This window comes from Hirundo rustica, chromosome Z (genome assembly GCF_015227805.2).
Source record: "Hirundo rustica isolate bHirRus1 chromosome Z, bHirRus1.pri.v3, whole genome shotgun sequence".
NCBI classification, from domain to species: domain Eukaryota; kingdom Metazoa; phylum Chordata; class Aves; order Passeriformes; family Hirundinidae; genus Hirundo; species Hirundo rustica.
The window spans coordinates 46,586,369-46,609,664 of NC_053488.1; the positions used below are offsets into that span (position 1 = coordinate 46,586,369).

Below are 23,296 nucleotides of genomic sequence, written 5' to 3' on the forward strand. Positions count from 1 at the left end.
CCAGGGGCGCGGGATACCCACGACCCGGAGCCAGCGCGCTCCGCTCACCGCGCCCGCTCTCCGCAACCCGCTTCCCGCACCCGGCGATGCCCCGGCGGGGCTCGGCCGCCGGCGAGGCGGGCTCTGCCCTGTGGCTCCCAGACAGCGGGGGGAACGCGGGGCTGCGGATTATTGCAGACTAAGCAGTCTGGCGCTGCAGCATCGTGCGGGGGGAGGCGGACGCGCAGGGGGAGTGTGTGTGCGTGTGTGTGTGTGTGTGTGTGTGTGTAAAGGGGGGATGGAGCTGGCAGCTGACCAGCTACCATCAGAATTAGCTCATTGTTCAATATAACCAGTGCTGGCAAGCAAGCAAAACACAGCCAGAGAGAGGAAACGGGGGGAGAACGGGGGTGTAGAGAGACTTGCCCCCAGTCACCCCCACCCGTGTTTTGTTTTGTTTTGGGGTTTTGTTTTGTTTTGGTTGGTTGGTTTTTTGTTTGTTTGGGGTGGTTTTTTTGTTTGTTGGTTTGGGTTTTTTGTTTTGTTTTGTTTTGTTTGGGGTTTTGTTTGGTTTTGTTTGGTTTTTTGGTTTGTTTTTTCCTCTGAGGCTGCACTTTGGAAGAGGTGCAGTCATTCTTACCCACACCCCCTACCCTCTCTCCACTCCCCCAACTATAAATTCCCTTCTGTAGCATGCTGCCCTTTTGTAATCCACATTTGTGTTTCAGATCATGTAGAAAGGACAGAAAGTGAGCAGGGAGCGGGGGCTTTTGTCTGTAAGTATATTCAATTCCAATCCACAGATTTTTTTTTTTTTTTAAATTTCTTTCTCTCTCTCCCGCTCTCTCCCTCATTCTCCTCCCTTTCTGCTTTATTATCTCTGTGTTTCTCTGTTTCTTTTCATTTCTTTTTGATTTCTTTCTGCCCTTAGGCAGACTTTGCTGCATCTTGGCTTTCCCTTCTCGGTGTACGTTTCCAAACAGGCTTTTTTTAAGGAAAACGAGAAAGTGTGCAGTATATGTATCTAACTCTTTGTCTTTGTGCTTTAAGGCTGGATTTCTAGGCTGGGGATTTTTCTGCACACATGGAAGGGGAGATGAGAAGGGATTATCTAAAATGTTTTCCTTTTTCTGGGTTCTGCAAACATCAAAATACATTTCTGAACCTAATGCACTTGGCTTTGTTAGCATGCATGCAAGGCTTGAGGATAGGTTTATCATCTCATTTCTTCTCCCTTGTAAAATGAATCTCCCTCTTCTCCACCCTGACACTGGATTCCTCTCAGGCTGCTGGGGTTTATTTTTAGAAAGCAGTCATTCTTGCAACAGCCTTTTGTATTTTTGAATGTGCAGCAGTTAAATTTTGGGTTGTTCTTTTGAGAAAAACAAAACAACAAAACCAAAACAAACCATACTTTGCTGAACATGCAGTGACGTGCTGCTTTTTCCAAATATTTCTGTGTACATTTATGGATATATAAGTTTGCAGTTTTAAATCCAATATGTATTTTTGTGTTTGTGTAAACATATGATTCATACCTAATTTCATACATACGCATTACAGGTAAGAAATATGTAATCAATAGAAGATAAGTTTTAATTTTTATTTCTATAAGAAAGCCGATAAAGGAGATATGCTACCAAATATGCTACCAATTCAGTCCATTAAGAAAATGATAATTTAAGGTAAATGAAGTAGGACCTACTCTTTTTTTTTTTTTTTTTTTTTTTTTTTTTTTTTTTTTTTTTTTTTTTTTCCTCTCTATTTAAAATAGGAGGTGTATGTAGAATAGAGAGAGGGAGAAAACTGAAGGTTATGTAATGCAGTGCCATTTCCAAAAATACCTATTCTGTGGGCCATTACATTGTGTTATAGGTGTTCCTTGATTGCAAAACCCCCCAGTTAGTACTACGTCTGGGAACAATGGATCACAAATTACAGTAAACACAGACTGACAGTTTTTTGTCCTCTTGACTGATTTTTATGTATGTTAACTGTTATTTATGGGGCTCTTCAGGTATATACCCAGTGCTAAGAATAGCATAGGGTTCTGCAAATCTAGGTACCAGGGATTCCTTTGTCCTATATTTAAGCCTACAGACCACTGAAGTGCAGAGATGCATGATATATAAGCATATGTGTGGTTAGAATAATTTGCATGACTTTAATCTTAACCACTGAAGCTTATACTTGGTTCACCCACTGTTATGCTGGCAAAAAACAAAACAAAACAACCTTTTAACTATTGAGACAGTGGAATTACCTTTTTTTTTTTAATTTTTAATTTTTTAAAAATTGTTTTCAGATTGTTCTCCTTGTGCTACTTGAGGGAAACTGCAATTCCAAGACTTAACAGAACCTAAAATGGTAAGAATTAGTTGCTTTAGCTGAGTATAAATTTTTTGTGTCACTACAAACCTTATTTCTTTCTTCCCAATACTCATTTATAAATAGGAACAACTTACTTTTTGAGGCTATGGGGACTTGCCATACAATAACTGATGTAATCTGAAAAGCTCCTTATATTGGATCTTTTATTTTCTTGCATTTTTTGAATAAAAATCTGAAATCCATCTCTGTGAAGTAAGGCTTATTTAATTGAAACAAGAAATATTTAAGTTATTTTGAAAATTACACATCATAACACATGTAGCAATACATGCAGATAAAACAATATCCATCAATGCCAACACTGACACATTTATCCCAAAAAGAAGAAACAGGTCTTTGCACTTAGTGAGTGAAAAAGATTTAATATTAGTCTGTCAGGAAAGTACATAAGGTGCAAACTAATTTTTTTAAATTAGGTTAACCTTCTGAAAACACTACCATACTTTGTGACAGACCTGTTCTAGAAAAAGAATGTTTAGGCCTCAAACCTGACTGAACTTACAGGCACTTGTTTGGAATATGTTTAATGAACAACAACCTCTTTCCTTCAGTGCTAATTGTGTTTGTATTTTTATTGATTAAAACCCATTTTTTGTACTCTGAGATACCTCTGCTGACAAACTCTTGATTTTAAGGATATGCATGTAAATATGGCATTCTCTGAGGGAGACTGTCTCAGGATCAGGAGGGCAAAGGTAACAGTATTTTTCAAGAAAAAAGTGCTCAAAGAAGGCAGATTTTGTTTAGTTTTTAATCCTATTGCATTCTTAGTTGAGGATGCCCCTATCTCAGAAGCATATCTAGATACATGTGCTGGCAAAAATGTGATGTATTTTGGATGCTACATAATAAAATCACGATCAAACCTCTGTTAATTAGTATTGAACAATGCTTTAAGTAGCATTGCATATTGTATACATTAGCACAGGATATTTTCCCCAGTGTGAGGTTCTGAGGGACATAGTCTTATGAAGATTGGGTCAATTGCATTAATATTATCCATGTCTGGTTCTTTGGGGTTGTTTAGATATGTGGGAGGGGTGATCATCAAGGAATGATTAAAATAAGCAAAGACGTACTCTTCTATAAAGGCTTTGTTTTTGGCTCCTTCTTTTATATCATTCCTATCTACAAAAATAAACTTGCAAATTCTGGAGTTTTAGTCTATTCTGGAACCTACTTTCATCAAAGTACTTTGCTCATCTGTGTATAAATGAATAGATGAGGGTGGGGAATTAAAAGGGAAATGATTCACTTAAACTGTAAATAGAAATCATGTTGAAATACATGTTGTTCACACAACTGTGGAATATTGGATAAGAAAACTGTTTTCCTACCAACACCAAGGTGACAATCAGCCCACATTTTAGATGTTATACAGTCTGCTATATGCAGTATATGCCTATCTATGGAACAAAAGAGTTTAGTCAGGCATAAAATAGCCACTGATTTCTATCAACAGATGGTTCTATAGATCTAGCAAAGTTCCTGTAGTATCCAATAAAATCAGTTTTGTAAAGCCAGTCTCTGGGCCAGAACATAAAATACAACTTAAAACTATCCAAATGCAAATAATAAAAATGTTGTTACCCACCTGTCTACTCTCACTGTTTGCTTTTCAGTGTAACATACAAACCTCATTTAGCTATTTTTAAAAGTTCCACTTATTTTTTGTGATCAAAGTTAAAATGTGCTATTAGGTTTTACCCCAGTTTGCAAGTTTGTTTAAGATGTGATACTCAGCAGAATCTCTTCTCTTACCACCACCCTTTTCCCCCCTTCCTTTCTTTTCTGGCACACTAACACTGAATGTCATTCCAACTTAGACCAGTGACATACTTTGCTTGGAGTAGTAGTCACACTTGTCTTTGGCATATTTCTTCTTGTATTAACTGCAAGTATCTCTCTAACCATTCTAATTTGCAGGAAATACTCTTTGCATATCAATACTTTCTACACACTGAAATAACATGATGATGAAAATGCTTACTTTGTTTTTAATATCACAGTATATGCAAAGGCTCTACCCTGCTCTCACTGGTCAGTGAATATTCAGCTCTTGTGTTTCAGTAGACTTAGACCTAAAAAATTGTGGGAAATGGCCTTCTTATTCTTTTGCCAGTCTAAAAGTTCATTAATTATTTAGCTAGGCTTAGAGTAAAATTTGAAGTGACTAGAATAAATTTCTTAAGTGAGAACAAATGAGTTCTTGGTTTAACTTCAATATCTTACCCTCTTAGTTTCTTAATTTTCTTTTCTCATAAAATATTTCTTAAACATTTTAAACAGTAAAAGCAAGTTATTTAGCTCATTAGTTTTCAATGCTGCTTCTCTTTTTCCTGGACTTAGAATAACCTGATCAATTAAATCAGTCGTTCTTGTACCTGTTTAATAATAATATCTTCAATTTTAAGAGAAACAGAAAAACAGAAGAGTGAATTTTCTATTATTCTTATAATTTTAACTCATGGACATTTTGAGCCATCTTACACAAGAACATTTGCCATTTGAAGATCTGTCCTTACTGCTGTATATCGTATTTCCTTAAGTGTCTGCCTGAAGAAGAAAGAACCTTTTATATTTATGTGCAATGCATAAAATCCTGGAGTGACTTAAGCAGTCTTTTAATTTGAAATGCTAGAACTTCTGTATACTACCTTCAAAGCAAGTGTTGAATGTCATAAAATATTAACTAAAATTTTAGTGCTAACAAGGGAGGGGGGGAGAAGTTCTAACTAAAAAAGAATTTTTAAAAAATGATTTGTTTAAAAAATTTTCTGCCCCATCCAATAATTGAAAGTAATCCAATAATTAAATAAAAGAACATGTTAGAAGAGTGGGAGTAAGGGAGTCTTAATTCCATTTTTCTGTGATCTCAAAGAAGGCTCCTACCAAAACCAGGAAAGGGTTGGGTTTTATGTTGTTTGTTTGGCCTTGTTATGGTAAATATTAGTTTTTAAATAAAGAAATCAGACCATCATTTTAGACAGCTAGAGAAGTGGTCTGTTTTTTGGAAGCACTCAGGTATGCTTCCAAAGCACCTTTTTTATCTTTTTTTGTGGATTTTAAGTTTAGTTCTGGGAGCTCACAGTGCTGGTGCTTAAGGAATTTAAACTAACAACACTAATAAACGTGTATATCAGTAAATAGGTCCTTAAGAATTTAATTTTGTCTTTTCTGAAAGTAAACAGAAGATAATCTAGAGTCAATCATTAATTTGCTCCTGGCTTACCACAATGAGATTGCTTTCTTGTCAGCATTTCTTACTGTTGTGGAGTCTCTGGGCTGCCTCTTGTACAGTACAGCTGGCATCCCAGAGTAAAAAGCCTCTGGAAGTAGGTCATTTGGGCTGAATGCTTCCTGTAGTGCATCCTTGCCTGAACTGCATCAATTCTGAGGTTATTCTGTCATATTTTGTCATTTACATTACCTGCATTTTATAGTCTTACTTGGGGGAAAAGAGAAATAGGGGATGATTACCTTTAGGGGCAAAACCAGTTTGGAGTAAAGCCCTTATTTGTTAAGTCAGAGGGAAAGAAAAGACAGCCTGCTATTGTTTGAAGAGAAAAGACTCACCATCCCATTTAGTTCTTTGTTTGTGTGGGCTTTTTTTTTTTTTTTTTTCCCCTAGTTTATAGAGAAAATTATAATATTATTTACATTAGGTAAATATATTTATGAAGAAAGTTTTGTGTTTAAGATTTCATTCCAGTTTAGCCATTACTAACCTTTTTCCAGGGAGTTACAAGCAGATGTCTTTACACATTCTGTAATTTTCTGTGCCCCTGGGCTGCAACTGCTCTTCATAATTTTAGGATTATTTGTGGAGAATGGAGTCTCGAATTGATCTGTCAGATGCAGGCATCATTTGGAACCTTTTGTATGCGCTGAAGGAAAAAAAAAAAAAAAAAAAGTAAGATAATGAAATGAGACATTATGTCCAGGCTATTACTAGACACCGGACAAAAGCAGCTCTTGGTCTGGCATGAGAAAACTCATACCTCATTGATTATTACCAAGCCTGGTACTGGAACCAGGATTGGAGTCTCCTTTATGGTAAGTCAGAGCCACACAGGACCTGCAGGACTGTGTTGATCTTGTTCTGTTCATGTATAGCATGGGCAGAATTTGGTCAAGAGAAGTAATGGTGAAGGATGAAAGAGAAATAGTTTTGGCCATCTGAACATGTGTATTGTGCTTTTTTATTGTGCTTATATAATGTGCATGTTATACATTGTGTGTAGTTTGCACAGTGCCACTTGATTGCTGAAAACTCAGGGAAAATTAAAGCCTTTCCAGCTTACAAATTTTGTAAGCAGAAATATAGACCAGTTTTTGCAATACTTGTCATGCCACCTGTTCACCTGAGCAGAAAACAAACTTTTACTTGATTATGAGTAGAAAAGAGGAGTTTAAAAAGTAATTTTTGCCCAAAGCTGTAGATACTGTGGACATTTCAGTGGTACGGTTCATATGCACATGAAAAGACAAAAGCTTTTTATATATTTGTTTCTACTCAGTCAGAAATATGCTCTGGGTGCTAAAATTTTGCTACTCTGCCCCAGCATAGTCTGTCTGAACCAAACTGTGTTGACACATGGAATGGGAGGTTTATGTAATACTAGGTCCAGGAAAAATCTTTACTATTGCTTTCCTCAAAGGCTGAAATTTTGGAAAATCAGAGTAAAGAATATACATCTAGCAACATTACAGATATGACACTGTTTTTTTTAGGACTTGGGATCTAAAGCGATCCCTAACAATATTTTTACTTTTTTCCTGACCTTGCTATATTGTTGCTTTATACTTGAATTCTGATCCTTGTATATGCTGAAGAGATGGGAAGAGTATGACACTTAATAGTTCTAGAACAGCTTCATAAACATAATTCAGTTGGCATCATTGACTGGGACAGGATATTTTAATAAAAATAGTTTTAACTGTTTGTATTTTGGTTTTATTTCAAATATTTATTCACTTCATTAAACCATATTGATTGAGGGCAAAATCTCCAAAGGTGCAAAAAATATTATTTTCAAATGTTTAATGTAGAAACATTGTTTGAGTGTTACATGCAATTAGACTTGGACTTCTGTCTGGCAAATTCATAATAGCACTATTGAATGAATCCCTACTTACATGTTGATGGGAGGATTCCTGATGTTTTCTTCTGTAAATACTACATTAAAATGAACAAACAAGCAAAAACAACCTACCCTCAGAATAAGTAGGATTTTCTCATTCTGCAAGAAGAAGTGTCTCTGGGATAATTTTATTAACAGTAATCTCATTATCTCTACTAGCTTGGCATACTTATGTGGGAGCAAGTTGAAAAAGGTTATAAGAAATTTGTGCATCCTCACTGGAGGTGGTAAAAGCCTTGGCTTAATACACATTTTAAGAAAGAGCCCCTGGCCTCTTCCAGCACTGATGTTTAGAAGGCACACATTGACACCACAGAGCCACTTAGAAAGGTCATATTAGAGAGGAACAAGTCTTCCTTATTTGCTTTAAAATGATTGTATCTGTGATAAATCTCCATCACAAAAGATTATGAGTTTACACAGCGCCTTGGATTAGTCCCAGTGCCCACAGATGTTTTATTACTTTTAGCCTCCAGAGCAGCCATGATACATTTTGTGCTTTTTGTGCCTAGTAGAGGCTGGTAATAGGGAGGCTTCAGGTAAATATACCACAGTGCTTTCAAGCACTTATTAACTATCGCCTACCCTCATTACATCTCTTTTAATGAGGTAAGTAAGGACTGGCTCTATAATGTGGTTCTCTCTCCCATTTCCAAGAGTGTGGCTGGGGCTTTTTAATACTTGCCTGCAAAATGCTGCTTGGGCATGGGGCTGGCACCTCCTGAGGTGAAAGAAAGGCTCTCGTGGCTGGGCTCAGCGGGAAAGCAGTTGACAGAGGCAGCAAGCGCTGCCTGCACTTGGGGAACACCATCCCTGGTTGGATTTCTGTTCATCTTTTTGGTATGTGGGACAAAAGCTGTTGTAGTCCAAAGCAGTCTCTTGAGTCTTCCATAAGTTACAGCATTCAGGCCATTAATTTTGTAAGCACATAGTAATTTTTTAAAAATAAACACCTTTTTGGGGAGGCTGCTTGGTGTATACATTTTGTGTACCCCAGCAGTAGAGGGCCAGGTCTGAGAGGGCACACAGGAGAAGTATTATTCTGGTCTGTCTCTGTTCCTCTTCTTAAGGATTCACTTACTGGCCACTGTTCTTCTTGGATTTTCCCTTAAGATTAAAACTCAATAGAGGGAGGACACTGGATTAAATAGACATTTTGGTCAGCCTCTGACCATGCTCCTGTTCTTCCTCCTCTGTAGCTCAAGTAATTTGTCCACGTTAGGTATGAGACTTCTGAAAAATGATTATGCAACCTTTGGTTCAGGATTTTTGCTGCCATGCTGTGTGTCCACCTGAGTTTACAACAAGATGCTTACGCATTTTGTTCTGCAGTCACCATTAGGTGTAGATGCAAATAGTTACTAATTAAGCTCTATCTTACTGCACTTGAGGAGCAAATTACAAAATCCTATGTAATTAACTGACAACTAGAGTATTATTTCAATTCTCAGCCTTGCTCTTGGTGTTTTTCTGTGTATTGCATGTTAAGTAAAACAAAAAATACTGTAGTACAGAGACAAACGAAAGAAATATATGGGGTTGTACTGGGTTCTGAGTTTGGTTTTTCTGGATGGCTGATTTGCTTATTTTGATTTCTTGATGTTTTCCAGTTTTGGAGAACAGACACAGAAATTTACTGGAGGAACAAAGTAATTTGCAGCCATTTTATTGCTTGATGGAACTTTCCACATAATATACATTTGTTTTTTATTTTCTCTGAAATAAATGTATTCTTTTTCTTTTGAGGAGTGCAATACTCTGGTAATGAGCATCTTAGTAAAATTCATTAATTCACTAAGAAGTTGGAGGAGTATTTATGACCATGTTCACAATGTACTGCTTGATTATTTTTCTCTTACTCTTTGTATGCATGGTAAATATTAACAATGTTTTGCAAAGATTTTTGTGTATTAAGTAAAAAAGCAGCATGACAACACTTGTAGGACACAAGCAGGATTGATCCTAACTGATGCAGAAAAGTGAAAATTGATCTCTTCCTAATAATTGCATTACATTCAGATGGTGTGGAGTGGATTCCTCCCCAGGGAAAGTTAGAAAGTGTTTTCTGTAACTAACCTCATTCAATCACACATGTTAGAATACAGCTAAAGTTTCTGTAGAGGGTTTCCAACTGGATAAAGAATTGGACAGAAGTCTTACATGGAAGTACACATATAAAACATGCAACCTGTATATGGATGAGGACAGGAATGAGTCCTTTGAACAAGCTGATACAGATAAGCCAGGGTAGGAGACTGCATAGGAGCAGACACTTCAGTGTAACCTCAAGAAGAGATGCTTTGAGAACAACAAAGGAAACAACAGATGACAATGGGTTTATAGAAGATTTTCCATTAAAATCTTTAAAAAATATTTTCAAGGTCACTTCCTTATGCGGTGTAGGGAAGGAGCAAATGACATCCTATTCTGTGAAACTGACAGAAATTGCAGAAAAGATACAAAAGGACTGCAAAAATCCCCAAATGCCTAATAAATAAACTTTGTAATTTATTTGTAGTGTGCAGAGAGGAATGCAAGGAGAAGCATATTTGTCTCATTTAGGCCTTTTCACCTCCATGTGGTTGTGTGTTTGAGTCATCAGATGGGGAGAACTAAAAAGTAGAAGTAACATATTCCCCATGAGAAGGCAAAGGCATCAAAAGATGCTGATGCTGAGAAGTCAAAGGCAAATTCAGGTGTACAGCTGTCTTGCCATGTTCTGCTGATATACTGCCAAGTATTATCATTGCAATAGCAGGTAAAGTCTTACAGAAAGGTGTGCCACTTGGAGCAATCCCAGCTGCAGAATCATAATGTGATTCTTCATCTGTTCTCTCAAGCCATTTATCTAACCTTCTTTACTGTGTGGAACTAATGAAGTGAAATAAATGTAAATTATTGGTTTTCACCGTGGTGGTTTTTTTTTTTTTTTTTTTTTAATGTTCATGGCACTGATATGAAAAACAGCAATAACAGAAAAATCTGCTGCCCTGACAGGATGCTGAAATCTTGAAGTCAGGTTATTTGGAATGACTGTCACTGCACCTCAAGCTCAGAGGCTCAGACTCATTAGGTAGAGACACTCAAAAAAGCAAACAAGTTCACAAAATTGTTAAGTCTCACATCTGCTAAATTACATGTTCACAGCATTTTAAAATTAATAAGCTATGGCAATGAAGTTGCACTTTAATTTGGGCAAGTTTTGGTTTCTGCTGTTTCCATAGGGAAAACTTCCTCAGTGAGCCTGTTGCAGAGTCAGCCTATCACATAGCAGTGTCCTGTTTCATCATTAGTACAGCTTCTTAAATATAACAAAGGCTTATCAGAACCTCAAGGACTCATTGAAATAAGGAGTCATGATGAGTACTCTTGATGTAGCCTTGTCATTGCCCTCTCCAGAAGATCTGGAAAATAAAAGCTGTGAGTGATAGAATACTGCTGCCCAACTAATCTCTTAAAAAGCAGCCACTGTTCAGCTGAGAGTTGCTGTAGATATTAAATCTTGTGTGCTAGGTTAGGATCACAGTGGATATTTGTATTTTATATTTTCATAACATTCCCCTCCTTACTTAAAAATAAATTACTGAGGATGGCAGCATCTGTTTACCGCTTGCACCAAAGCAAAGGCTTTGATCCTAGCACAAGCTTGCCCTCCAGATTGGTTTAAAAAGAATTAGTGAGGTTTTCATTCACAAAATTATTTATTTAGTGTTTGAGCAGTGGTACAGTAAGATTGCTTATGCATTTGTATTGTGATTGTGGGATGTTGGTTAGAAAGAAAATGTTTACAGCAGTGGGAGGCATTTGGGGGAATTGAGAAGTACATGATAGGATATGCTGGGAAAAGTAAATCTACAGCTCAAACTAGCTGGCAGCTAAGAAATTTTAAAGAAATGTGGATACCGAAATGAGGAGCAGTGTTCCTTTTTTGGCTATACAACCCACTTCCAGGAGGAGGCTGGCCTCTCTCCCTTTCTCTGTTCTGGATTAGGTACACAGGGCACTCAGTCGTCACAGACACATGTCTGTGAATAAAATGTCATTTTATTGCTACAGAGAAAAGAAGCATGCCTCTTCCTTTCCTTCTTTTCCATACACACCTCTTATCATTCTACTCCTATGCTCTGCAGCCTGTGGTCATTTGTGTCTGCTATTACACTGCTAATCCATGTAGTATATAGGTATCCAATAGCCATTCTTAGTAGTTTTTTGTTTGTTTGTTTATTTGTTTGTAGGCTACTGTAGAATTGCTGGACATGGATCTACAGTACTTGTCATAATTTCCTTTTTGGTTTCATTCCTCCCTGCCTCAAAATTGGTTTATAAGACAAAGAATTTACCTGAAGATTCTCTAGAAGGTGGTTCCTGATTTCCTCAGAGCAGTTGCCCCTCAACAAACTTTTAGTTAAGAAATCAAGGGTGCACTGTAAGTCCTGAATGCAACTTGATTACAAGAATTCAGTTGTGGTTCACATGAGGGGAAAAAAAAAAAAAAAAAAAAAAAAAAAAAAAAAAAAAAAAAAAAAATCCAGGGGCTTCTCAATTGTTTCTTAACTATAAAAACCTTGGGAATGCCTAACAGGAGTATGCTCATTTTAGTAAATTTAGCATGCCATAAATCTGGGTGGGTTTTTTTTGTTTTTTGGGTTTTTTTCCCCCTCTTGATGATTTATCTGAATGTTTGAAAGATGCTCTTAGTGAATAGGAATGAAGAGTGGGTACCAAATAAATTTTAGCATTTTGATGTGACTAATAGAGTATGTTTAGTTCAGCTGTGTTAAAATTATCTTATTTATCTGTTTTAAGGCTGGGCAAAAGGTCGTGCTCCTTACCATTGTTCTTTAAGAAAGCATGGCTTAAAAAGAAAAAATCCAAGAATTAGAATTTTGAAATGCTGGTAAAACAGAGCAAGAGCGAAAAAGTTTCTCAGTCTGTTGGCCAAAGGAGTAAAGTAGACTCTACTGATTTTTAATCCTCCTGGTTTTGAAAAAAACCCCACAAACAAACTGAAACAACCCAGAAAACTATCAGTAGTTCTGGAATCTCAGAGAGCTGGTGAACAGACTGGGTGTCTCTTTTCCTCCACTTTTCCTTTTTCTCTAATATTAAGTTGTATTACTTGTATCTTTTCAGGAGCCTGGAGGCTACAAAACTGAAAGCATACTCATAGAGAACCCATAATTCCCAGTTCTCATGCTGGCCTCAATGTTTCAGGCAGAATTGCATGTTGTTGCATAGCAGTGTCTCACATCGCTCTTCCCAGATCTGAGAGTTCATGGATGAAGCTTCCTGGCTTAACTGTCTGGCTAATGAGGATCAAATACTGAGGATATCAGTGTGAGTCAGCATTATGCAGACTTGCAGTAACTGTAGTTTTCAATCCACCCTAAAGCTCAGTAATTCCATTCTGAATCCTGATACTTTGGTTATTTAAGCCAAGCCTGCACTTGAATAACAGTTACACAGGAAGTACTAAGAAATTAAAATTTGGTGTGTATCAGTGGAAGCATTTATTTAGAAGTGTTTGCTTCATGCTAACAGCTGGAATGTTGTAACCCTTACATCTGCTCTGTAATGGAACATTGCTTTTCTCTGTCTCACAGCTCATCTTGCAACATTTATATCAGTAATTTTGAGCTGCTGTAACTGAATTAATGTTCTATATGTTTTTCTAATTCCTAATTATCAGTATATTTGAGCTTCTAAGTAGTTTCTGCATTTATAAAGCACAACAAGGTGTCGGGGTTTTTTTCTTCCTTCCTTCCTTTTTTTTTTTTTTTTTTTTTTTTTCTTTTTTTTTTCTTTTTTTCTTTTTTTCTTTTCTTTTCTTTTTTTTTCTTCTTCCCTTGTGAATTACAGTAAATCTTAAGTGAACTTCTCTACACCGGTATATTTTTTTCCATTCCAGAATCTTTCTCCACTTGACCAGATTCTAAGCCATGATTCTCCAGTCTTTCAGCATTGCACCCTAAAGTCCTTTGTCCATTCAGGACACTGGTACAGTCATATCAGAACAGTAACTTCATGTGAATAGGTCCATGTGATTAATATCTACCAATATGGGCCACAAAATTTGTTTTTGAAGAAGAAAAGAGGGTACCTTTTTTTGGGTTTTTTTGTTTGTTTGTTTGTTTGTTTGTTTTTCCCCCCTGAGAATTACTGTGAAAAATAGTTTGGGGATTATGTGAAGTATTTTGCAAGTGATGGTAGCTTTTGGAGTTTGTCTTTTTTAGCCCTTGAATGTCACTAGAGGACACAAAAGAAATGATATTCACACTCTCTGACTCTAAGAAGAAGAAGTTTTATTATGATGACTTCGCATATATAGATTCTGGACAATGACCAGGGATTGGAGAACAAGGTTACCACCTCTCCATCCCACTGGCCAGGCTAGAAATCAATCAGTTGACCCTCATCAGAAAGGAATGTGAAAAACAACTCTTGTTTATGTTACAACTGTGAGAAAATTTGACTATAAAATATAACATTCAGAAAGCTAACAGAATATAGCAACACTGAAACTTAGTTGTGAGCTCATTTTACAATTTATACCTTTTCCCTCCTGCCCCATTCCCAAAATCCATTCTCAAACTGCAATTCCTCAAAGTTTTATGAATTTAGTTTGAGGACTCATTTCTTTTTCATCTAACTTCAGGAGCTTATTTTATTTCTATTAGGTTATTTAAAGGGTAACACGGCCTATAATATAACCTAAATACATCTCACAGTCCATTGAAAACACAGACGTTTGTATTCATGATTATGACTACTTCTGTATTCTGATGCTTATGTGATCCTCCCATATACATTTTGTATACTTTTCTAGGGTGAACAGCATGTCATGTGGTAGAGCTGAACTGCTCTTCTATTTCCCACCATGAGTTTTCACACAGAAGTATGACTACACAATAAAATCAAGACATAATTGCAGAATGGGTAACCAGTGATTATAAATAGCAACAGAAGAGCTCAGCGATTGCTTGTTATCTTTCATTCAATTGTTTTAAATATTCAGAGTGAACATTAACTGAATTCACAGAGTGCATTGTGTTACACATTGGTTATTTTATGTCAAACACAGCCAGAGGGCTGAACTGGCTTGTCTGAGATCTCAGATATGAAAAAAAATCTGTTGCTTTAATCAGTAGAAAGCACTGTGGTTTGTACTGCAGAAAAGCATGGGACAACACATAAAGCAGGGACTGCCTTGAGCTCTGCGTTTTAATTCCTCTCTGTGTCCTGCATTATAGAAGAATTCAGTATTTTCTATTGGGGAGAGATTTTACATAATCTTCCAATAATTTCTCTAGGATAGAACTAGTCCAGTTATGATAGCTAATAGTCAACATTCGCCTCCACAGAAATGAAAACTATTGTCATGTTTCAATGAATGCACAGCACCAAGCAGATAAGTAAAACTGGCCCAGCACTTACTTAACTGACAACAAAAGTTTTCATTCCCAAAGTGCAAACAAATCTGAATGGTGTAATTTATAATGATTAGCTGAAAACACTGAAAGTTTGATGTCCTGGCATCATGCAGAAAGAGTTCAGTTCACCAAACACCAAGAGCCCAGGAGAAACACCAAGCAAGAAAATAAATTTAAGAATTTCAGCATTGTATGTAACTTGTACCTGACCTGACAGTTCAGTGTTTATGAGACTGAGATTAAGATTCTGACCTTCATCTTGAAGCTGAGAGGTATTGGTATTTATTTACTTTACCCTCCACAATGCCCAGCTTTGGATCTTACCCATTCTACATAGAAAAATTTTCCTCTAGACATCATAGGACAGCACCTTAACTGTTAAATCCTGCTGCCAGCTATTTTATTGTATGTGTTTTATAATGTGTTGTAATTTCTTTAATGTGGAAAATACAGGGAGCTAACAAGGAATTATAATTGTTTCAGTGATCTTACAAAATTACACATTCTAGTTCACCACTCACTGTGAAAGGGTATCAAAGGCATGGTGCTCTTGTCACATGCAGTCATCAGCAAAGATACCAAACTTCATTAAACAGCTCTTTGCCAGTAACCTCTGGCAGAAGGGAGTGGACATGTTTTCTCACAATATCATCAGCAAGTTCGTTAGTATAGACATCTATAAAGAATTTATTAGACATATTTTTAAAAATCCATCCCATATTCTTAATTATTTTTGTTTAAAAAGTGCCTGTTGAATGCAGATAAACATAAAACAATATAGCTGGAATCCTCTAGGGACAGATCTTGTCATTGGTACAAAAAAAAATGTACTAAACTTTAAACACTCGGGGCCAAGCTCCATTAGCATTAGACATTAGATTTATTTTAGTGATGTGGTCTGTCACATGAACACCACTGCATTTAGTGAATCTCTCTTTGTTAGTAAGACCTTGTATATATTTATATCACTACAGGTTTATCAGCCAGGCTCAATGATTTGGATAAGCCAGAAGATCTTTCCAACCAGCTGTGGACATGGGGGATTTCCAAAGGTAAAGTTATTTATGTGATTTATTTAATACAGTAAAGAGTTTTCTAAAATGAAAATTTTCAGAAAGAAAAAAATTTAAAAATGAAATTGAGTTGTATGGATTTTCTCTTACAACAGCTTCAAGAAAATAGCCAGCTCTCATGATTTCATCATGAGTCCCATGTTACTCTGTTTTTCTTAAAGCCTTGGCTCCTTGCACCATGCAGTTAATTGAAGATCTCAGTTTTCATTTTATAATTATGCTCTTAGCCTTCAGGCTTGCAAAAAACATGGACTCTTGCTGGCTGCACACCAGAAGGAAAACATACTAATTTTCAAAGGCTCATATTTCTTAAGCCTGTCTCATGATTTTACAAGCTTGACATCTGAGTTTTGAATGCTTTTGAAAAAGTCAGTGATAATGCAGCAGGAGGATCTGAGTTATCTTTTATTAAGTATCTTGCTTGTGCTTTACCTGGCTTGAGTAACAAGTATACAAAGCATGGCAATTTTCATCTGAGTTTGACAAGAAGTACCACAACATAAAGGCAGAAGATGTGCTCATCAGACAGCATTAATAAGATTTATTCTGTTACCATTACTGGTTTAATAAATATGAAACTGGACATGAAATTTCAGTGAAAGATAACAGATTACACAGAACCACAGGATGTACATATTTTATTTTCATATTCCCTTTCAATTACTGGCTCAAGTAGGTAAGTAAAGAAGAGAACACGTGGAAAATTATTAAATTTCAGTTATTAACTAGGTTTCTGCTCCCTGTTAACAAAACTGCTACTGTCCATATGGATAACGCTATACTTTAATCTAAACTTTTTCCTCTACAAGGGAACTCTGGTTATTTGCACCTTTATGTGCCAACCTGCCAGTCTTTAAACTAGCATATGTTGCAGTACTGTCATTCTTAGCATTCACAGCATTCCAAAAGTTCAGCTGGGAAGGCTGGTAGCAGCGCCAGAGCATGATTAATGTGCTCTATAGGGTCATACTTATATCAAATGAATTTGCTAATTTTATGAATCAGCTGTGTGTTAACTAGATGATTTTTATTCAAAAATTAGAAGCTTTCAGTAAGTTGTCATTCATCATTAAACAAAGTTTCTCCTGAAGCACAGGAATGAAGCTGTGCACTGTGTGCAGCATAGCAACAGTGCTGCATTATATTGGATTTATGAATAGCTGTGGGTTTATGCTGCACATAGCTTAAAATAAAAGTTTCTCAGAAGGGATAACAGTTTCTCAACTAGCCAAAGCATATTATAAATATTTTTCCCTTTAAAATTTCTGGATTCTTGCTTTTAAAATACATTTCTCCTAGCCTTTATGTAATTCTTCAGCAGATATTTGGCATGTTCTGGTACAACAGACCAGTTTTAGAACTTACTCCAAATTTTATTTCACAATTGACATTCAAAACCCCCTTAAATATTAATTGCACATAGTCTGGCTTCCAGAAGAAGAGTATCATCTTTAAGAGAAACTGTGCATCATCAGAAATGTTTTTTCATTTGTACTATAAAATTAATCAGGATAAATTGGTGAAAAAATCTGCAGAAAATTTTCAGTCCTCCAGCTGAGCACTTTTATCTAGTCAATGCTAAACAGCTTGAACTTCTGAAAAAATATAGTAAAATTGATAGATTTTTAAAAAAAACTATTATTTGAGATTAAAGTGTTGGGTTTGGGTTTTTTTTCTTTTTTTTTTTTTCCCAAATTATTTTCATGAAACCAACAAATATAAAAGGCTTCAGTTCTTAATAACAGTTTATTTTCAGACCTAGAAGGGTCACATGGAACTTTATGTCTCATGATTGTATGGCAGAATTTCAGGACTGAGATTGTTTTCACAGCTGAAAAGGAACTGCCCAACATAATGCTTTTGGAAATTTGCCCAGACTTTGGTCTGTGTGGTGTGCCTATTTGCATGTGTAAGTTTCTAGTTTTCCCTTCATATCCTCTAATGATATACAAGTAGCATATTTAATAAAACAAAAATAAGTAAAAATACTATAATGAGGATGGAATTTTCTAGAGTACTGTGAGGAAATGTTAACAAATGTTATTTTCTCATTTTGAAATTCTTGCAGAATCACAGAATGTGTAGTTTGGAAGAGACCTTCAAGATCATTGAGTCCAACCCATGCCCTAACACCTCAATTAAACCACGGCACCAAGTGCCACATTCAGTCTTTTGTCAAACACATCCAGGGATGGTGACTCCACCACCTCCCCAGGCAGACCATTTCAGTACTTTTTCACTCTTTCTGTAAAAAACTTTTTCCTAATATCCAGCCTGTATTTCCCTTGATGCAGCCTAAGGCTGTGTCCTCTCCTTCTGTCAGTTGCTGCCTTGAGAAAGAAACCAACCTCGCTTGACCACAGCCACCTTTCAGGAAGCTGTAGAGAGTGATAAGGTCACCTTCGAGTCTTCTTTTCTCCAGTATAAACAACCCCAGCTCCCTCAGTCGTTCCTCACAGGGCTTGTGTTCCAAGCCCCTCACCAGCCTTGTTGCCTCATCTGGATGTGCTCAAGCATCTCAATGTCCTTCCTAAACCAAAAATATCCATATTGGCTCTACTAAACACAGGTTACAACTCCTTACCCTTCTGCATATGTACTGACCAAAATCTGCTCTTTTCCTCCATTTCTTGATGCCCCAAAGAAACAGACCACTAGCTATCTCCAGGAAGGGATTTTGCTCTGTGCTCAGCCTGAAAACTGCTCTTGTGTGCCATGCAGAACCCCATGGGGAGTTCATCTACATAAAAGCAGAATTTATCCTGTCCATTGTGATAAAAACAGTGGGAGAGCCATGAGATGGCTTCATTCCCAACACAAGTAAATTCAGCAAGTATGAACATCCCAGGGAAAATTCTGGGTTTGAAGAGCCAAGAAGGGAAAATTGCTGAAAATTACACTTTATTGGTCATTGGGAAACTGCCATGTGTCTAATTCCTAATTCAGAAATTCACAACCTTCACATCAGAAAAAAAAAATTAACTTGCAATAGATAACTTCAATTTCTTAAACAAAGAGAGGCATTCAGCTTACGTGACAAACACATCTCAAACAATATGAGCAATGAAACACCTTTACAACTCTTAAAACCAAAAAACACAAAATTTTTTTTCCTAACGATATATATTACTAGCTAAACAAATTATTTTTGTTTCAGATCCCATAGTGACAGATCATCAGTGAAGTACTTTGGGCACGTGCCTAGCCTTTAGGCTTCATTCTGTGGCTTAAAATGAATCTTATTTAAATGCCATTTAAAAAACTTTTCTTTATAGGCACAATTAGTATGTATAGTTAGCAAAGATCTATTTGAGGCAGTTGGCCCATAAGGCACACCACTTCTTTATCTACTCAGAACAAGAAAACAATGCAGTGGTTTTTGTGCACTCTTTTTGACTGATTAATATGGGGAAGAGTCTAACTAGTGTATGTTGGTTGGTTAAACACTAAGGTTTTTAAAAAATGAGAGGTCTAACTGGAAAAAGTTATCTTAGTATTAAGATGATCTTTCATAAATAAGATGCACTTTTATGTTAGACCCTTTGCATTTTTTGCTACTGAGGGATGCCTTCATTCATGCCCAAGTGAAAAGTTTTTCTCAGATGCTGCAAGAACTGCCTAGTTTTCAAACAACCTGTTCTCTGTGGCATAAGGTGCTTCAGTCATGTTTAGTAGAAGAACTAAAGCTAGGGAACTACAGCAACATTAAGATGAGAGAAGGGAGCATCACACCAAACATAGGCACAGCTAATATCACTTATGCTTCTCCACAGGGAAATCTCCCCATCTCAAAGGAAGTGAATCGCAAGAAAAGTGAAGCGGAGGGGGCATGCCTGGTTCCAGCAAGTGTCTATGGACAACATTTCATCAAAATCAATTGCCTCTACTCTTTTTAAACATAATTTCTCCATACATATTACATATGGTGTATGGTTTTGATAAGGTCATGGTGTTATATATTGCAAATTGTTTCTGTGTAAATCATCAAGTGTAAGAAGAAACTATGGGACTCTGAGCCTTGCTTTAGAGAATAACAATGGACAAATGTGTACCATAAAAACTAGTTTTTAACATTCTAACTCAAGTGAAAGCTCTCAGAATTTCACACTGTGAATCCATGTTTACAAACATTACAGGTGGGCCCTCAGGCCTGGTTCTATCACAGCAACATCTTTCACTACTCAAACTCCACAGCTCACACACAATTGGTAAACCACTCTCTCCGTTTCCACCAATCCAAACTGCTTCTTGCAGAGGCTGAGAGTCCCCCTTTTTTTTTTCATTTAGATGTAACAAGCCTTCATTGATTGTCTGTATATCTCAATATTTTATCCATGTACTCTTTTGATGTATAGAAGTAGTATGAAACTCATGGTTTCCTTGTGGTAAGTGATTGTGATGCTGCCACGGGATTTGAGACACTGATGAATGGTGCTATTTTGGACTTTAAATATGCTCCTTGGCAAGGTAGCTCTGATGGAGTTATTTTTTATTTCCATGTTCTGAGAGGGTGATGGTACTTTGTTTTTCTGAATGTTGTTCTTTAGACTGGACTGACTTGTTTACTTGTGTCTTCAGTGTGGCTTTCTTATTCAGTGCTGTAGGTGAGTAACTACTTACAGAATACAAGTGAGGAACTGATTCCCTATCAGTGTCCACTCACAAACATGCAGTTATAGTGGGAGCAATCACAAAACTGTAATTTTCATAAAATCTCCTTTCTGACTCCTATCCATCTTATGGAGAAAGATGAGCAATAATTTTCCACTAACTTCTCAAAATCTCTTGATTTTTGTCTTTTTTTTCTTACAAGCCTTTTTTAAAGAAGGGACAAGTTTTAATGTCCTCTTCAAATCCGTAAACTAGGGGATATAGTAAGAAAAATACAGCAAATTTCTGGGAAGAGAAGTCCTAAAGGGGAAAGAGTACATTTCCACAGTACTGTCAACCTGTGGACTTTACATTTTTGTTCTTGCTCCCAAACTACTATAAATACAAAATAACACAAACCACAAAATTAAGCAGTATCATCTACTCATGGAGTGTTGTTGTGTTAGACACAGTCTGAAAGCCCACCTTAATTTTTTATATAACTGTCTTTTAGCTATTCCTTTTACAGGGCAGGCCTTGTTCTGAACTGTCTTAGCTTCTGACTGTTAAATACGAATGCATGCACTGCACTTCAAAATTTCTTTCCTTTCCCTACCTTCTGTATCTTTATTCTTGTACACTTCAATTTCCAGTAGAATAGAGAGGTCTGCTGTGCTGTTTATAGAGCAAGAAGTAATATTCAACAGTTGTGGCATTTATGTATAGTTGTAATTGTGTACTGCTGAAAATGCAGGCTTTTGTAACAATGTGATCTTTAATAATGCAAGTACCCAATGTATTTTAGCTATTTTAGTAAGATTTGTTCAATAAATATGCAAGCTCTAAGAGTAGCTGTGATGTGTCTGTTTCCTTATTACAATAAGGGCAGGGTTTCTGTTACCAATTGTTTTCACCTGCTCTTTTCCTGATTCCTGAGGTTTGTTTCAGAAATATCTGGTGCTGCTTGGTAAACAATAGCTATCAAGATAACCTAAATGCCAGACCTGGATCTGGGAAATGATAGCTTGCTGGACAATGGCAGTCACATAATTGGCTTCCCACACTCATGAGTGGCTGGGTCAGATGTGACACTTGGTGCCATTTTTAATAGCCTCAGGAGGACACTGGGGCTGTGCATGGCAAATATGATATGTTTCATTTTTCATCTCTGGTAGACTGAATTAAATGGTAATTTCACATATGTGAGTAATTTGGTTTAAAACAGTGTTGATTCAGTCCTCTCTTAAAAACACTTTAATTGGTGGAAAAGTAACACATTGCTAAGTTTTAGAACATACATTGGTTCCATTATAGTTTAGATATAGTAGAGACAAAGATTATTTAATATGCATTGTGATTAATAGAAGCTTCCAGAATCAGCAAAAATGGCATACATTTCTGCATCTGCAATAGTGGCCTTGGCACATACATAGCGTCAGCTCTATAAGATTTTTTTAAAAAGGAAAAACGTTATAATTATTATGCATTAAAAAAAAAAAAAAAAGCATATGGCCTTTTAAAAGAATGCCTCTAGGGTCTAATACAGGTATTTTCACCTTTGGGATGAAGTATAAGCTTATATAAATAGAAGCATTGTGGAAAAAAATGCAGTGTATATGTCTCACAGTCAGTTGTTGCTGAACACAATGACCTGCTACTTTTTACCTATCTCATTAAATAATCATTTGTGAAATGGACTAGTAAGAGTATTTTGAAAGCATTATGATCAAATACATTGATTCAGGAAACACTGGTTCCAACTTCAAACTTTTTTATAACATATAATGGAGAATCTGGCAAATCAATATTTGTCCCTCAGCAAATCAAGCAAAAAATAAAACCCCAAAGATGAATTCTGAAAAATACAAATAGTGATGAATACTTGCTTTCATAAAGCAATTTAAGTAGCACAGACAAAATCACTAGTTAGGAACTAACTTGTTACAATTGAGCATGATATTTTAAATGAAGAGTAGGTCAGAATAGTAATGTGTTATCAATTAAATTCCAATACTAAAAGTGCTGCATCATTAATTACCAAATGCAGAAAACATTAATCCCTACACCTTAGAGTTTGTGCTACCAATAGCATACTGAGTATGTGTATTAAAAATCTGACCCTTATTAATAATTTTATTCATTGGAAGTTAGCTAAATTCTGTCTGCAAGCACATAAAACAAGGGGGAAAATCATAAAAAATTTAAATCAATAGTACTGTAGTGCCAGACTCCAATTAAATTCCCACTATTAAAGCTGTACTACCATATTACAAAAGATAAAAAATAAAATCAATATTCTACATAAGAATTTCAAACAGTAAAAGGAAATTTAAATAGAATGGAATGAGCCCAGATCTGTTGCATCAACATCATGTTCTTGTGAGTGAAAAAAAGAACATTAATATAACCAGCAAGGCAAGTGAGGCAACGGTTTAGCACCACTCAGCAATGGCATGGATACAGCTGGAATAAGACATCCTCCTTGGGCTGTCCAGCTCAGAGAACATGGCTACTGTGAAAAACGCCAATCACTTGTTTCTAAATTTTTGAAAGTTTAATAGTAAATAAGATGGTTATAAAAATAGAATTAGAGTAAAAAAATTTGAACAATTAGGGTTAGGACAATATGAGACAATAAAAACAAAGTTACAGACGTCTGGGTGCCTCCCCAGGCAAAAAAGCTCCGGAG

General features: G+C 36.4%; 1 protein-coding gene across 2 annotated transcripts; it reads left to right on the plus strand.

Moving 5' to 3' along the window:
- The first annotated feature begins 317 nt into the window (after positions 1 to 317).
- NREP (neuronal regeneration related protein) lies at positions 318 to 21,458 on the plus strand. Of its 2 annotated transcripts, XM_058424035.1 has the most exons (5): positions 318 to 603; positions 708 to 755; positions 2,285 to 2,346; positions 15,919 to 15,996; positions 19,791 to 21,458. In XM_058424035.1, the coding sequence occupies exons 3-5, from the start codon at positions 2,344 to 2,346 to the stop codon at positions 19,911 to 19,913; spliced, it is 204 nt and encodes a 67-aa protein (XP_058280018.1). In that variant the 5' UTR covers positions 318 to 603; positions 708 to 755; positions 2,285 to 2,343; the 3' UTR covers positions 19,914 to 21,458. The 2 variants fall into 2 exon arrangements, with proteins under 2 accessions (XP_058280018.1, XP_058280017.1); XM_058424034.1 differs by having other exon boundaries at positions 319 to 755.
- The last annotated feature ends 1,838 nt before the right edge of the window (positions 21,459 to 23,296 follow it).